The sequence below is a fragment of the Natrix helvetica genome (assembly GCF_964273705.1).
Source record: "Natrix helvetica genome assembly, chromosome: 1".
Lineage (NCBI taxonomy): Eukaryota > Metazoa > Chordata > Lepidosauria > Squamata > Natricidae > Natrix > Natrix helvetica.
In genome coordinates this window covers 273,984,790-274,002,204 of record NC_138548.1, presented here as the reverse complement: position 1 = coordinate 274,002,204, position 17,415 = coordinate 273,984,790, and the positions used below count along the sequence as shown (strand labels likewise).

Sequence of the window (17,415 nt, the reverse complement as noted above, 5' to 3'; positions counted from 1 at the left end):
TCCCAACAATGGCTCCCCATCCCTCATGAGCACTTTCCAAGCCTCCCAAACCCTCTGCACATCCATTTTTGCAAAGGAGGTGGGGTTTCGGTAGGCCAAAAATGCTGCATTCAGTGTATAGGATGCACCCAGATTTTCACGCATGCATGGAAGGCCAGGCACATGCATGAAGCGAGCAAGGGTACATGCGGTGAACTGGTGATAACAAAATGTGAAACCCACCAGTGTACAGCATGAATGCAATATTGGAGTATATGTATATAGAAAGAACAGAATAGAATTTGTTATTGGCCAAGTGTGATTGAACACAGAAGGAATTTGTCTTTGGTGCATATACTCTCAGTGTACATAAAGAAAAATAAAATAGAATACATTCATCAAGAATCATAAGATACAGCACATAGTGATAGTCATAGGTTACTAATAAGCAATCAAATTATACTAGGAAACAAATAAAACAATATAAATTTTAAAGATACAGCAACTTGGTTATAGTCATAAGTGAAAAGAGATAGGTACTAGGAAAGAGATAGGTAATAAGAAGGAAGAGAAGAATAGTAGTAATACAGTCTTAGTAGATAATTTCACAGTGTTGTGGGAATTAGTTGTTTAACAAAGTGGTGGCATTCAGGGGAAAACTGTCTTGTCTAGTTGTTCTGGAGTGCAGGGTCCTGTAGCATCGTTTTGAGGCTAGAAAATGAAACAATTTATGTCCAGGATGTGAGGGGTCTGTAGATATTTTCAAACCCTCTTTTTGACTCGTGCAGTGTACAGGTCCTCAATGGAAGGCAGGTTGGTAGCAATTGTTTTGTCTGCAGCTCTAATTATCTGTTGAAATCTGTGTCTGTCTTGTTTGGTTGCAGAGCCAAACCAGACAGTTATAGAGATGCAGATGACAGACTCAATAATTACATATACAGGTAGTCTTTGACTTAAACCATAGTGGATCCTGTCCATCAAATGTCATAGTGGTTGTAAAACAGGTTGGTCACATGACTGACCAAATTAATGATCCTTTTGTGGCGACTGTTAAGTAAATTCCATGGTCAATGGATCTCTATGGGCCCAGTTTTGTTGAAAAGTATAGAAATGTAAATTTTCAGCAAAACTTTCATAAAATGCAATTGCATGACTTCAGGACTCTGCAAATAGCTACAAATGTGGCCATGTTGCTAAGCACCTGAAGTGCAGTCATTTGACTACATGGGGGTGAACTATCAGAACTTCAAATCCAGGTCATTAGTAGCCCCAAGGTGAGTCCCTCATAACTTCAAACAATTGCTAAGCGACCTAGCATAAGTTGAAGACTACAGTACCTATACAGTGCTGGTTACTAAACTTCAACAAGGATACTGTGGAACCGAAAAGATGCCAACAGAAGCAATTTTTTAAAAAACTGAAGGGGTTTGGCGGATTATTTTTCTCTGGAAAGTGATGGCATTATGAGTTGTCTTGGTCAGGGTCCCACGGGGTAGAGGCTGCTTCATTGACTCATTCCAAGGACTTTCTTCAAGCTCCTTTTGATGCAGTTTCTTTTATTTAAGAGAACACATCTAAACGTAATTCCAGCTCAAATGAATAGTAGCAGAGGAAATATGGATTTTAATCAAAGTTGCAACCAAGCTGTTTTCTTTCAAGCAGAGCTAAACTCTGATCTAAAGACTTGCTTTAGATCTTGTCTCTCTCCTTTTGGGCAAAGTCAGTGGCAAAGAATGAGCTATTTAGAAGAAAGTTGCTGGATCTGAAACAAAAGCACTCACTCCCCCAGTAGATGCCTCTTGAGATTGAAGTTTCATTTCTCTAAATATGCAATCCCACGTAGGTCTACTCCTTAGCAATCTCACTAAATTGAGTGAGATTTACTTCTAGGTAAGTGGGTGTTTGGATATAATTTTTGTTGGCATCCCAAAATGCATTCTTCATTCTCTGTGGCACCTCTTTGCTTTTATAGACAGGCTTGTTGTGGAGTTTTTTTTAATCCCCATTTTACACTCCCCCTCTGCTTCTAAAACAAGATCAGCTTCTCAAGAAAAAAACAAACAAACTATGCCAGATTATTGATCCAATGTACTGTAATCAAGGCCAAAAAAAAATTCAAATGCGTATTTGTGGTTTCAAGCAAACAGCTCCCTCCTGGTGCCTAATCAGATTGCACTCTGTTCCCTGATCTAAAAATCTGTGTAGGAGTAAGCAGCCTGGCAACATATGAGTTAACAAGGCAGCACGTGTTAAGTTTAGCTGAGTAATGCACCTAGTTAAAGTTTTCAATGCAGCTGCAATACAGAGTGAGAGAAAGAGAAAAGCAGGCTCTGGAGCTGTTATTTCTTGAGATGGACTCATTTTAAAGAGGGTCATGAATGCAAGGTCAGTAGCACGCACTAAAATTAGGAGCCTGTTCTAATTTACCTCTTTCTTTCCCCCCACAGCTTCTTCCTTCAGCACTCAGCAAGATAGCTCAGCCCCTGAGGCTGATCACTTTTCCTCGGCAGTCTGAGTCACAAAGAGAGCAAGGTCGGATTGTTCAAGTTTAGGAAAGGAAAGGAAGTGTCTCAGGAATTGCGACACTTGAAACATTTGATCGGACTCGATATACGAGATTCAGTCTTCATTAACAGGCAGTGTTTTGATGTGGGATGGCATGGGGCTCATTTCTGCAGGCCAGGACTTGAAATGAGAATGAAATATCGGTACTGCTTTGGCTTGGTATACTGTTGGGAAAGGTGCTGAACAGGTTGGGTAACTTTTCTGCTGTGGGTGGAATAATATCCCCCCCCCCATTTTGGGGGTTGGTATTAGCTTGTCAACTATTAAAGACAAAGCAAACTGCATTGCCAGTCTCTTGAAATCAAGCACGGGTTGTTTTATTTCCAGGTATGCCAAAACAGTGTCTTTTATTAAGGTGATTTTCCTAGGAGAAAATTGGGAAAATGCAGAAACGTAATAAAGTGGGTAGTTTCAAAAGAAGGGAGAGGAGAATGTGTTCAGCCCTGCCTCAGCAGAATCCCTTCTGTTTGTATTGTATGTGGTGTGATTGTTTGGTCACATTCACAACATAATTCTTTTTTTATGTAACATTATTTGAAGATGGATGGATCACCCTGCAATACACCCAAGAAGCGTATTGTCTTACTGTGATCAACTCAATTGGGATGGAAGGAACAAGGTCTCTCTTACTATTCAATGGTTACCTGCAACGACAAATTGGGTCTTTGGGTCTTGGGTCTTTCTTGATGCCAGTTGGCCATTGGGTATAATTATGTTTATCTAATACTTATTCAGACATGAATAATGTCACACCTACATGAGGAGCAAGGGAGAGAACATACCACGAGCAAACTGCTTAATGAAGGGTTTCTTGAAATGTTGGCGGCATGCATTTCATAATACTGAAATATTTATGCTCTGTAATTCCTCTCTTCTGTTATTTTCTTTATAGAATACAGTAACTCTTACAGTTTACAATTACCAGTATGCTGCATAGGACATTCCTGAACAAACCAACTCCTTCCAACCATGTGGACTTTTCTAGATCAACCTGAGGCTGGAGTTTTTCACTGAGTAGAACATCAATATCATCATGGACAACTTATCTTTATCCGACATGCTAGAGTGTCCAGTGTGCCTGGAAAAGCTGGATGCCTCCGCTAAGGTGCTTCCGTGCCAGCACACCTTCTGTAAGCCTTGTCTCCAGAGTATTTTGAAATCACACAAGGAGCTGAGATGCCCTGAATGTCGAACCCTTGTACTCAGCAATATTGAAGAACTGCCTTCCAACCTATTTTTGATACGTTTATTGGATGGAATCCGGTTTGGAACAAGCATGATGAAGTATGGCTCCCTCCAACGATCCTCAGCCTTCTCCTCTCCTGCCTCCATCAAGAAAATGGGGGGAGGGCCAAAAAACCTAGAGCTCGATCAATATCGGATGACTTCCAGTCCCAGGATTCCTTTGGAAGAGGTAAGGAAGGTTATTGCTTTCATCGCTACCTGTATTAGGAAGATTTATTTTGCCACTTTTCATTTTTAAGGAGTTAGATGAATTCAGCTAATTATAAAGCAGTCTGACTTCTCTCTGAGGTCCCTACCAGTCTTAACTGGATTTGTACAACTCTTACTTTCATTTTAAATGTATTCCGTCTGGAACTATTTCTAGCCAAGAGTTTGAGTCTTGAATTCTCAGAGGTTTTCCCTCTCCAGCTGAGCCCGAAATTGAGCTGAGACTTTTCAGGGTAATGTTATAGTATGGCTCTTTCCAGTTTTAGATTCAATCAGGAAATGGAGAATTTATATATATGAAAAAGCAGAATTATTTTCACACCTGTCAAGGACTGAGAAAGGTTAGAAGTCTAACAGAACCTTTTTAAAAAAAAATATTTTGTCTTGTGCTGTTACAAAAGTAGCTTTTAAAAAAAATACAAAACAGTGTTTTTTGATCTTTTGAAAGTGTGACAGGACCAGAATATGGTTAAAAAAGTGGGTCAGTTGTGTCCTAGATTCATTACTTTTCTGGTTATTCCAGTCTTCCTTAAATTGAAGGGTATGTATATGTGAACACATGCACACACAACTCACTGAAAAGTTCACACTGACTCACACAAAATGATTGACACACACACTTGTGAGGGTACCAACTGTATGGGTCTGGGTGGCAGGCAGAGGCAGCTTTTGGATCATGTAATTAAGAGCTTTTTTTTCTTAATTATAACTGTGTATGTTTTTAGAACAATTTTTCAAGAGTATAATTTGCAGGCAGGTCCCTGTAATTCAGTCTTTGTTAGGTGAGTGATTTTCTATTTAGTATTGAAACCTGAAAGATGTTGATCACCCTCTGACAATGGCCATTTAAAACTACAAAAATGTACTTAGAAGAACCACATTTTAAGGAATTCTCAAAACAAATGTATTAAAGAAAGAAGGCAGGCTACTCCACTTGCATTTATTTATCCTCTGTCTGGATTGCCTGGGATTCCCATAACATGTGGAGGTTGGTATGTAGGAGAAGGCAAGATTAGGAGGTAAATAACAAGAGCAAATGATAGTGGATGAAGTCAACAGGATGCCTTCACCCAGACTTGCCCAGCTTGAAGTTATCTGTAACCTAGATACTTTCCTAATTATACATCAGTGCAGCTTCATTCTCCTTATCTCATTCACATTGCAAATAAATCTGCATAATCTGTTGTGTAATTCTTATTCCCAAAAAGTAGCTTTGATAACCTGATACTCCCATACAATTGTGCTTGAATAAACACAAATGATTTAAGTGACTTTTTAATGCAAATCAACAAAGCTAATTTACATTAAACTAAGATATAGAATCTGGCTTAAAGACCAGATCCCTCCAGAAGCCCTGAAGTGGGTCAGATGATGTAACATGAAAGCTTTGCCTCCTCTAAAACCATATCCACCTCCAGATGTCACATAGTTTTTAGAGTAGCAGGTTGAAGAACACAGGAATGCTTTGAAATGATTCCTCCCTGATGCATGTACTTGAAAATGTCCCCAGCTTGAGGTGCCTTCAGAGGCCACATTGCTGAAAGCTGGCTTTTCCTGCACTACAGCTAAGTAACAGGCAAAATCCAGGTGAAGCACTATTTCAAGGCGTCGCCGTTGCCTTGAAGAAAACTGCTACTCCCCAGTGAAAAGATGGGAGGTAGAGTTTCACTGAAGTGACAAACGCTTCCCACAGCCCAGATGGATTGGATGCCAGAGATTCCACAGTTCTGTAGTCCATCCTGCTTTTCTTTAATATTGTTAGTAGCCTAATAATGACAGTGTCTTACAGACAGAAAATATATATTTTCTTCCTCAACTCAGTTTTGAGGTTAATCCTTTTTTTCAATTTGAGAGGATTTGGGATTTATAAGTTTATATTATCCTGGCAGTAGCATCTAGCCTAGAAAGGAAAAAAAATATATCAGCTTAAAACAGAGATGGACAACCTTTTGTAGCCACAACAATGCATTTCCATGGACTAGAGGGGTGATAGCATCATGACCAGAGGTGGTATTTAGCAGGTTCTGACCACTTCTGGAGAACTGGTAGCAGAAATTTTGAGTAGTTCGGAAAACCGCTAAATACCATCTGTGAGAGGGATCTTGGAGTCCTAGTGGACAACCATTTAAATATGAGCCAGCAGTGTGCAGCAGCTGCCAAAAAAAGCCAACACAATTCTAGGCTGCATCAACAGAGGGATAGAATCAAGATCATGTGAAGGATTAATACCACTTTATAATGCCTTGGTAAGGCCACACTTGGAATACTGCATTCAGTTTTGGTTGCCACGATGTAAAAAAGATGCGGAGACTCTAGAAAGAGTGCAGAGAAGAGCAACAAAGATAATTAGGGGACAGGAGACTAAAACATATGAAGAACTAGGTATGTCTAGCTTAAGAGAAAGAAGGACTAGGGGAGGCATGATAGCAGTGTTCCAATATCTCAGGGGTTGCCACAAAGAAGAGGGAGTCAAACTATTCTCCAAGGCACCTGAGGGTAGAACAAGAAGCAATGGGTGGAAACTAATCAAGGAGAGAAGCAACTTAGAACTGAGGAGAAACTTCCTGACAGTTAGAACAATTAATCAGTGGAACAGCTTGCCTCCAGAAGTTGTGAATGCCCCAACACTGGAAGTCTTTAAGAAAATGTTGGATAGCCATTTGTCTGAAATGGCATAGGGTTTCCTGCCTAGGCAGGGGGTTGGACTAGAAGACCTCCAAGGTCCCTTCCAACTCTACTATTGTATTGTATTGTATTGATACTGCAAAATCCCATGGGGATTTTGCAGTATCCTTCCCCTGCCATGCCCATCAAGCCACGCCCACCGAACTGGTAGTAAAAAAAATTTGAATCCCACCACTGATCATGACATCACTGGATTCAACAGAGTCACTGTTTTGGGAAGATCCTGCCCATCTAACAATCCGGAAGCATGCAAATTTATTCAATTTCAATTTATTTAATTTGTTAGCCGCTCCCTCTCCACAAGGGACTCGGGGCGGCGTACAATAAAAGCACATATATATATACATACATACATACATATACACACACATACACGAAGGAGGTAACAATCATTAAATACATACAATAGTAATAATAAAATTAGCAATTAAAATACCCCAGTTTAAAATACGAATTTAAAAGACTGTCAGGAGGAATAGAATGGAACTATGGTTGAGCCAGGCCAGATAATTGAAAAAGGTGGGTCTTGAGCTTTACACGGAAGGAGCGGAGATCGGAGGTAATCCTAATGTCGAGGGGGAGGTCATTCCAAAGGGCTGGGCCCATCACAGAGAAGGCCCTACTCCTGGGTGTCGCCCCCCCGACACTGTTTAGTGGACAGCACCCGGAGAAGTCCCTCTCTGTACGAGCAGATTGGTCGTAGGGATGTATGGGGCAGGATGCGATCCCGCAGGTAGCTAGGTCCTGTGCCATGGAGCGCTTTGAAGATCGTAATCAAAACCTTGAAACGCACCCGATAGACCACAGGAAGCCAGTGCAGCTCGCGCAGGAGAGGTGTTACATGGGAGAACCTAGTCCTCCCCATAATCACCCGCGCGGCCGCATTCTGGACCAACTGTAGTCTTTGAGTGCATCTCAAGGGAAGCCCCATGTAGACAGCATTGCAGTAGTCTAGGCGAGACGTCACCAGCGCATGGGTGACTGTGCGTAAGGCATCCCGGTCCAATAGGGGGCGCAATTGGCGCACCAGGCGGACCTGGTGGAACGCCCCCCTTGCCACGGCTGTTACATGGTCATCCATGGACAGCCGGGCATCCAGGAGGACGCCCAAATTGCGCGCCCGCTCCATGGAGGCCAGTTGCTCGCCCCCGATGGCCAGAGATGGAAGCAACTGGTTGAACTGGGGGGCCGGAAGCCACAGCCACTCCGTCTTGGAGGGGTTGAGTTTGAGTCGGTTGTCACCCATCCAGACCCGTACGGCTTCCAAACACCGGGACATCATTTCGACGGCCTCGTTGGGGTGGTTCGGGGTGGAAATGTACAGCTGAGTATCATCAGCGTACAGATGATATCCCACCCCAAAACCACGAATGATCTTGCCCAGTGGCTTCATATATGTGTTAAACAGGAGAGGCGAGAGGACCGACCCCTGTGGCACCCCACAAGTGAGGGGGCTCAGGGTCAATCTCTGCTCCCCTGCCAACACACGTTGCATCCGGCCGGAGAGGTAGGAGCCGAACCACCGTAAAACGGTGCCCCTAACCCCCAACCCCTCCAGCCGGTGCAACAAGATACCATGGTCGATGGTATCAAAAGCCGCTGAGAGATCTAATAGGACCAGGATAGAGGAACAGCCCCTATCTCTGGCCCTCCAGAGATCATCAACCAACGTGACCAAGGCCGTCTCCGTGCTGTGCCCAGGTCGGAAGCCAGACTGGCGCGGGTCTAGATAATCATTTTCCTCCAGGTGACGTGGGAACTGTTGGGCCACCACACTCTCTACAACCTTCGCTAAGAAGGGAAGGTTGGAGACAGGACGATAATTGGCTAGCTCCGTTGGGTCCAGGGAAGGCTTCTTGAGTAAGAGTCTCACAACCGCCTCTTTCAAGGCAGCCAGCAGAGACCCCTCATCCAACGAAGCATTCACCAGCCCCAGGAGCCAGTCGCGTGTAACCTCCCAGGATGCCAGTACAAGCCAGGAGGGACACGGGTTCAATAAACATGTGGTAGGTCGCAGACGCCCATGTAGCCTGTCCAAATCCTCGATGGCAACCGAGTCAAACTCCTCCCAGAGTGGTCTCTCAAGACTCGCCTCGGGCGTCTCCCCTAGCCCACTGAAAGGGACCCATTCCCTCCGGATTTGAGTGATTTTATCCTGCAGATATTTCCCAAATTCCTCTGCCCTGCCCTGTAGGGGGGCTTCCCGCGGCCTCTGTGACAGAAGGGAGCGGGTCACCCGGAACAGGGCGGCAGGGCGGTTATCTGCGGACGCAATAAGAGCGGCACAATGTCGACGTTTGGCCGCTCTTAATGCCACAAGGTATGTCCTTAAGTAGGTTCGTACCTGTGCTCGGTCAAATTCGGAGCGGGAGGATCTCCAATGACTCTCTAGGCGTCTCTTGTGGCGTTTCATCACCCTTAGCTCCTCGGTAAACCAAGGGGCCAGGGTGGTTCGTTGCCGCAGGATAGGCCGCAAAGGCGCCACCCGGTCTAGGGCCCCGGCAGTCGCACTATTCCATGCGGCTACCAGGTCCTCTATCCGGGGGCGGGTCAGGTCTACAGGAGGTGGCCCAAGCTCCGTCTGGAACTTATCCAGTTCCATCAGGCGCCTGGGGCGGAACCATCTAATGCCTTCCGGCTCCGCCTCCCCGCAGCGGGGGGTAGCACCAGGGAAGTCAAGTTGGAGAAGTGAGTGATCTGACCATGACAGGGGAGTGATAGTTAAATCTCCTATTCCCAGATCACTCATCCACTGGCCAGAGACAAAAACGAGGTCCAGCGTGTGGCCTCCTTCGTGCGTAGGGTCCTGAATTAATTGAGTCAGGTCCATGGCTGTCATGGAAGCCATGAACTCCCGAACCACCTCGGACGCTTCTCCCATCGACGGCAGGTTGAAGTCCCCCATCACTAAAAGTTTGGGGGTCTCAACCGCCACCGATGCGATCAGCTCGAGGAGTTCAGGCAGGGCCGCTGATGTATAGCGAGGAGCCAGGTATACTATCAGCAGGCCCAACTGTCTCCCTGGGCCCCATGTCATGACAAGGGACTCACACCCGGATGTCTGCGGCAGAGTGAACTCTCTCGGCTCTAAGTCTTCCCAGATAATCACCGCTACCCCTCCGCCCCTTCCCTGGGCCTGTGGCTTGTGGAATGCTTGATAACCTGGTGGGCACATTTCCACGAGGGGTAGACCTCCCTCGTGGCCCAACCAGGTCTCTGTTATTCCTGCGAGGTCCGGCTCCCCCTCCAAAATCAGATCATTGATGAGAGGGACCTTGTTGACAACGGACCTCGCATTGCATAACAACAGCCTCAGGCCCTGGGTCTGTAGATCCTGACCACCTAGCATGCGGGGGTTGGTACAAACGACCGGGTATGACCAATAACCACGGTCTCCCAACCGACTACGAGTTCTTAATCTGTCCTCGCACCTACCCCTCCCTACGACCGTTGGTATCAAGGAGCCCTGTATTGGAATGCTATCTTCCCTCTCCTCCCCCACTCTGCTCCCTCCTCTCTTGACCACACCTATTCGCCTGGCTCTACCATCACTCCTGACCTGATCCACCCCCCCCCAACCTTGGAACCCCTTAAAATTATTAAAAAACGATTAATTAAAAAGCCCCTTAGTTTACGCTTCCTCCACCTCTCTGGTTTAATAAACCCGTCCTCAAGGTGGGCCCTTGAAAGGGCTGGAGGCCATACCTGCGAGAGGGGGGACTCTCGCAGTAGCAGTAGGTCAGACCTCGTGTGCGTGAGAATCATACAATTGTATCACAGGGCAAGATTATTTCAAGTGCTGTAGATGGAATCATAGTTTGTCAAGAGATTGTCCTTACCCTAGATGGAAAGGGTAAGTTGGTGGGCTAGCCGACTAGCTAGATTTATCTAAGGAGGATCTCAGGATGGTATTGGAGCCGATTAAAGCAGGATGTTAAGGGCAAAGCCATAGTCATGGTAATAGAAAAAATTGATAGAATTCGAAGTTTTAGCAAGGGAGGCAGTTGTCAACAGGAATAGAAGGGAAAAAGTCAAACCTTCAGCAGATGTCTACCAATCTCTCCTCCATGTCCAGTCCCAGGGAAGAATGGCCATCTGCCTCCTCGGGAACCCTGGAGCTCATCTTCCCGGGGACTGTTGTTCTCAAATCTGAGGCCGCCTTGACTCCCTGAGGCTTTCCCAAGCCTCCTGCAGTTGGCAGCACTCTCTGGCCCCCCGGGCCTCGTTCTTCTTCTTGCGACTCCCCTGCAGAACCAGGAGTCATGGCGACCAGAGGGTGTGGCGCTCGGCATCTCCGACTGCCTCCCCCGCTGCCACCATCGCCAAACCCTCTCCGCCTGAGCCGTGTGGATTGCCAGGGTAATCCTCACCTCCGACATTGTTCTTCAAACTTGCCACTCCGGTCTGCTTCGCTCCAGTCTGCTTCGCTCAGCTCCACCCTCCACTAGCCGCTTCATTTCGCTCCACTCCATAGAACGCGGCGGTTCACCAGCTCCTCGGCCAGCGCCTCAGCTAGCACACCTCCATGCCTCCATGTCTCCATGTCTCCACGCGCTTCTCCGCCCGGCGCTTCTCGCCCAACCAGCCGACCACCCGATCACCCTGCCCGGCCAGTCCAAAGCCAGGGCAGAGCCGGGGTGGTCGTTGACAAATCCCGACCCTCAGAGTGAAACTGTGGGTCGGCAGCACCTCTCCCAGCAGGGAGGCCCCTCCGCAGTCATGCGGAGCTCACAGATCGGCCGCCATTCCCTCCGGAAGCTCCTTCTCCTCCTAGTAGGTAAATAGGGACCACTTCATTGGGAAGGTAACAGTGTTCTGTGCACCTCAATGTAGAGTCAGGCCAGTCACATAACCACAGAAGCATCTTCATATAACTTTGGCTCCCACAGCTAGGAAATGGAGATGAACACTGACCCCTAGAGTTAGATACAACTGGACAGGGAAAACCTTTACTTTTTCTTTTTTTTAATGTAAATGAAGTAGATATCTTAAAGCTTTGCATACTTTTGCCTTCTTCTATGGGAGAGAAAAAATAGAGATTGAAGGATAGAGGTAGCACCTTAAATGTCTGTAAGGCTTCACCTCACTCTTAAATTAAGAAAATCCACTCACCCTATCCTCCCATTGACTGAAAATATCAATCTTGCCCACTAGGCCTGCTCTTGGTTTTGTGTTCAGACTGAAGGTGGCTCCCCCTAACTAAAATCAGTGAACATGGATTAATTTTGAATCTCCAAAGAGCAAAGTAGACTCAATAATAATCTAAATGGGAAAGATCTCATAAGACTGCTCATTTGAAATTCTATCTTCTTACTCTATAGTGTTAAGACAGAAATTTTATGCATGCTTACTCAGCAGTAAATCCCACTGTGTTCAGTGGCAAATACTCCTGGGGGGAAGAGATTGAACTGAAGCCCTATTATAAGATTGTGTTTGTTTAGTCTATTTTTAATATGTGTACAGAATTTATTAATAGTGTGCAATTATAACTACATAAAATAATGCATTGTCAGCTACCAAAACTAATGACTTTTTAAACTGAAAGAGAAGACTAGGAAGCAGGATTATAAAGTCCAGTGTCTGTTTCTTCCCTAGTGAGCATGAATACTATTTTTGAGGAAAATGGCAGGGGAAAAAATTAAGTTGAGTTTCTCCAGAAGAAATAAAAATAAAATGCAGATGGTATCTTCCAAATGATTTTTAAAATATGGTTTTTAGATACAGAAGAATGGTGAATGAACTCTTTAATTTAATGCAAGACAGCCGTGGGGTATACAAATTGAAACAGATTATGAATTTGAGCCATGAACTGCTAGTAATAATGTAATGCATTATTGATTGGTCTCCATTACTCATCTTGCTGTAGTCGGCATGCTGAGCCAGTTGAAACCTGGATATAGGTCCAAAGAATGCTTGGTTATTTCAATTATTTAATTTGCTCTACTTATATATGTATTTTGTGAGATAGAGAGAATGCCCCCTCTTCCTCTGGTGTCAATATACCCTACTTAGTTTTGTTAGGTAAAGGTAAACCATTTGCTGTTCTGCATTAAGTAGTCATGTGTCCTAAATCGAATTTAATCTATTAAAAGGGTCACATTACAGCAGGATCTAAGCAGTGTGCTACTTGCCTTCAACAGTAGCTCACCTATGGAAAAACACACATCAATATAGCCTACAGTAGAAAAACAGCCTTTCACTAGAGCCAGCCAATCAAGGACAAAGTAAATGCTAGAAATTATATAGATGGTCATCCACATCAAAGACCACCCAGTTGAAGAATACAGTATATACTGCCTATTTCAGTGGTAGTCTGTTGTTGTAGCCAAGAGGGTTATGCAAAGCTTTGGAGGGATGACTTAAAACAAAAGTAGCTTCATTAATTCATGGTTCTCAAGGCCTTGATTAGTAATGCTAGAAGCCAGAAGGTAACTAGAAGTCAATGAAAACATCTGAGAACTTCTAGCTACTGGAACAGCTAGAAAAGTCATCAAACAATGCAATCTACCTCACTGTAGCAAATTGCATCACCTAAGTGACATGAAGTGCCTCTCTGAGGCAGAGTATGGCTGCCTGTACAACCTAGTTACTAAGATGCTCATTACTATATGCTTTTTTTATTATTGTTGCTGATATCCGACATTCTAGCAATCTAGTCAACTGTCATATGAATGCCATGCTTACCCAGCTGCTTTAATTCAAGTATATTTCTGCACTCAAAGTGACCAAACTCAGATTAGGAAAAGAAAAAAATTATCCTGAGCATAAAATCTGCCCACCAGACCACCTCATCTGAAGGGTAAAACCTCACATGAGACATCACTTCTTGACCCACAGGTTCAACCCTTTCATCTCTAAATATAACTCTCTATCCATGAGTTTGTATTGCAAGCAGATGTGTTTGTAAAAACTTACAGCTAGCCACTTCCTAATATTTTTATCTTGCCACTAGTGTATTGCCATCTTGCAATGAGACCAAGGAACTATAGAACAATTAGTACATTAGTTCACCATCAGGGGCCTAGACTCATGTTGACTTATGAATCTTCAGAAATCAGTAGAAGGGCCACACCTATATGATCCTGTTCTAAAAACTATTTCATGCAGTGATATGTACATTTTATCTGAACAGGGTTATAACAAGGATAGATGAAGACCCACATCAAGAAAAGATGATGTAGGTGGAAGGAGAACTAGCATCAGAAAAATTAGGAGGAAAACCTTTGTTTCATTGTCTGGACATCAACCTGTGCTCAGATGCAGCCTCACCCTATGATACTATCTCAGGATTAAGACCTACCAGGCACATTGTCATAAGGTTGCGCTAATGCAAAAATTTTAGTTACTAATCCACAACTGTCCTCCTCTGTGATGACTGTGGATGACTTCAAAGTGTTTGGATTATCTCATAATAACTATGCATCATAATAACAGCGTCTCAAACATGAGAGATTTCAAAATCCCATTCAAAGCTTTTGGGCTTCTTCACTTGGCGATTAAACCACATCAAACATCATTTGAGCCATAAGCATTCCTACCTGTGCCAGGGTAAAATAGTGTTGCAAAACTGAATGATTTGCAATTTGCGCTCATCAGGACCTTTGCAGTAATTCCCCTGCTGTGTATTCTCTTATTGTTCTGGCAAGGCCTTTGCCTTGAAGTGATACGATTACAAAATAAGGGTTAATATTTAAAGATTGCAAAAGCTTATAAACAAACCACATAAAAATACCCTACGCAAGTGAGAAAGGCAATGATTTAAAACATTGACTTTTGTAGTGTCAACATTCTGTCTGCTTCAATGAACTAACCCACCCACCCCTCCCCCCCAAAAAAATTACAATACAAAAAAATGCTATTCTATGGCAGCCTGTTGCTTTTCCTGTATTCACTAAAAAAAAATCCCGGCTTGTGCAAATGTACATAGATGGCTTCTCTTGTCATTTACTAAACATGTATTTAAGAGCTCTTAAAAATGTCTCTGCTCAGCTCTGCCCTCTTATTTTCTTGCCTTGCCAGCCTTCAAACCTGCAGAGAAACAACTCCACCCCTATCTAACTCAGCTTCCCTCCTGCCAATTCCAAGTTACATTTTATACAGCAGTCTTTTGGCCTCATGTAGACAGTATGCTTTTTCCTGTTTGCATCCAATAGTTCTTTCCCAGAACTTAGCAGGCCACTTGCTTTCAAGCTAGATCTAGAAGAACAGTTTTTCTTAAAGAGACATCAAAGAATTTGACCTCTTTCCAGGTATGGGAATAGGGTGAACATCAGCACCACATGGTTGCTATCGAATTCAGTCCAAACATTCATGTTACATCAAGAAGCAGCGATCTGGAAAGAGCAAAGCTCACTCTTGTTTGAATGAATCTCTCAGGATGAATGCAAAATCTGGAGAAATCACAGACACCGTAAATGGGTCGGGTTCTTAGGTGTAGCTATTCTCGTTCCTACAGCCCACTGCCATGTAAGGCCAGCCAAAGTTACTGGAATGAATTCATCAGAGTCAATGCAGGATATCACATAGTAGAACAGCGATGGCGAACCTTTTTTGGCTCGCGGGCCACAAGTGGGGGGAGGGCAGGGGGGGTCGTGTGCGGGCATGCTGCACCCATAATGCAACGCACGACCCCCCCAGTGCGCATGCGCACACAACGCGCGACCCCCCCATTTTTACATGCTTTTTTCGCCCTCCCCAGGCTCCAGAGGCTTTATAGGAGCCTGGGGAGGGGGAAAAGAGCCTCCCCCGCCCCCCCAGAGGCCCTCCGGAGGCTTCAGGGACTGTCCGGAGGCTTCCCTGAAGCCTTCGGAATGCTTAAAACCACCCTCCGAGCAAACTGGAAGTGACTTCCGGGTTGCTCGGAGGGTGGTTTTAAGCGTTCCGAAGGCTTCAGGGAAGCCTCCGGACAGTCCCTGAAACCTCCGGGGGTGGGGGAGGCTCTTTTCACCCTCGCCAGGCTCCTATAAAGCTTCTGGAGCCTGAGGAAGGCGAAAAATAGCTTTTAAAAAAGTGAACTCAGCTGGCCAGCGTGCACATGCGCGCTGGCCAGCTGACAGGGCAGCGCCTCACGTGCCCTGACAAATGGCTCCGCGTGCCACTTGTGGCACGCGTGCCATAGGTTCGCCATCACTGTAGTAGAAAATCAAGAAATGTCTTCTACTCCTGGATACAGGTACAGGATACAGGGCTTAAATAACAGGACCGACACTAACAGTGCAAGCAGTTCAGCAGAGCAATTCAGAGAGATGGTAGGTGAGCCTCCCCTTCAAGAGATTAGTCAAACAGAGGCTGGACAGTGACCTGTTGGGAGGTGCTTTCATCTGCATTCCTGTCCTGAGCAGAAGTTGACAATCATGACAAAGGGCACATTCTAGATCTATGTAGTCATTCATTAACATTCTTTAATGATCTTCCCATTCCTCTTATTGCAATTGGAGACATCATAATTTTGGAAATATTTAGAAACAACATTTTTGAACTTTGACAACATATTCTGGACCTTTCTCGGTGCTCTTTTCAGACACTGTCTGAAATCAAATTTCCCCACCCTTCAAGTTTTCTCTGTGTTATGTTGTGCTGTCTTCTTGCATTGGGACATTGATCCTTCTGACTTTTGTCTTCTCGACTTTCATTCTTTCATCAGGAAAGAAAAAATAATGTTAGATACAGATATGATGAATATACTGATTTCAATCCAGTAGTAGCTAGTACTGTTCAGAGAGAGCATTAATCCCTACGACCAATTCGCGCACACAGAGAGGGACTTCTCCGGGTGCCGTCCGCCAAACAGTGTCGGGGGGCGACACCCAGGAGCAGAGCCTTCTCTGTGATGGGCCCAGCCCTGTGGAATGACCTCCCCCGTGACATCAGGATTACTTCCGATCTCCGCTCCTTCCGTGTACAGCTGAAGACCCACCTCTTTCAATTATCCGGCCTGGCTCAATCGCAATCGTAATTTTCCCATTCCTCCAAACTGTTTTAAATTGTCCTTAAATATTAATTTTTATTGGGTTTTTACAATTGGGGTATTTTAAAGTTGATTTTTAACTGTCTATTGATGTAATTTGTTTCCTCCTCCGTGTATGTATGTAGATATGTTGTGTATGTATGTACGTTTGGTGTTGTTATATATTTTTTATGTTTTATGCTCCATTGTACGCCGCCCCGAGTCCTACTTGGAAAGGGAGCGGCTAATAAATCCAAATTTATTATTATTATTATTATTATTATTAATCCAAAGAAAACGGTTGCAGGTCTGCAACAGCAATGAAGCCTGATAAACAATTGATTCTCTGATAAACCATCTGTTATCCACAGACTAGGTACGATAACACAAATCCGTCTACAAAAATCTCACCACCATCAACTTTGCTTTTCGTGTCGCTTCATGCACATATGATTTACTGTGTTATTAATCATACACTTGAAGCAATTTTGAAGCGACAGAACAAGCAAAGTTGATGGTGGTGAGACATGAGAAAGAAAAAGTCATGGGATTCTCCTCCCGTAGAAACGTATCTTGCAATCCTGTTCAAGTGTTTGCAGAAAGGTTCAGGGGTAGGCTGCTACGGGTTCAGGACAACCCCTAGCTAACCTTATAGCCAGTTTGGAGAACCTCCAAATCCCACCCCGCCTGCCCCACCCTACCCTGCCCCACCCCTCCCACCCTGCCCTTCCCAGTAGTCTCCACGCAGCCCATTTTGGATGTGAGATAAGTGCAGGGCCCACACGGAG

The 17,415-nt window shown here is 44.7% G+C and overlaps 1 protein-coding gene across 1 annotated transcript in view; it reads left to right on the top strand.

Annotated features, from left to right (window-relative positions):
• The first annotated feature begins 2,227 nt into the window (after positions 1 to 2,227).
• The window catches only part of SH3RF2 (SH3 domain containing ring finger 2), a 90,034-nt gene continuing 74,846 nt past the window's right edge, over positions 2,228 to 17,415 (top strand). The window contains 2 exon segments of the mRNA XM_081936014.1: positions 2,228 to 2,364; positions 3,437 to 3,958. Coding sequence (XP_081792140.1) covers positions 3,578 to 3,958 — 381 coding nt within the window. The 5' untranslated portion in view covers positions 2,228 to 2,364; positions 3,437 to 3,577.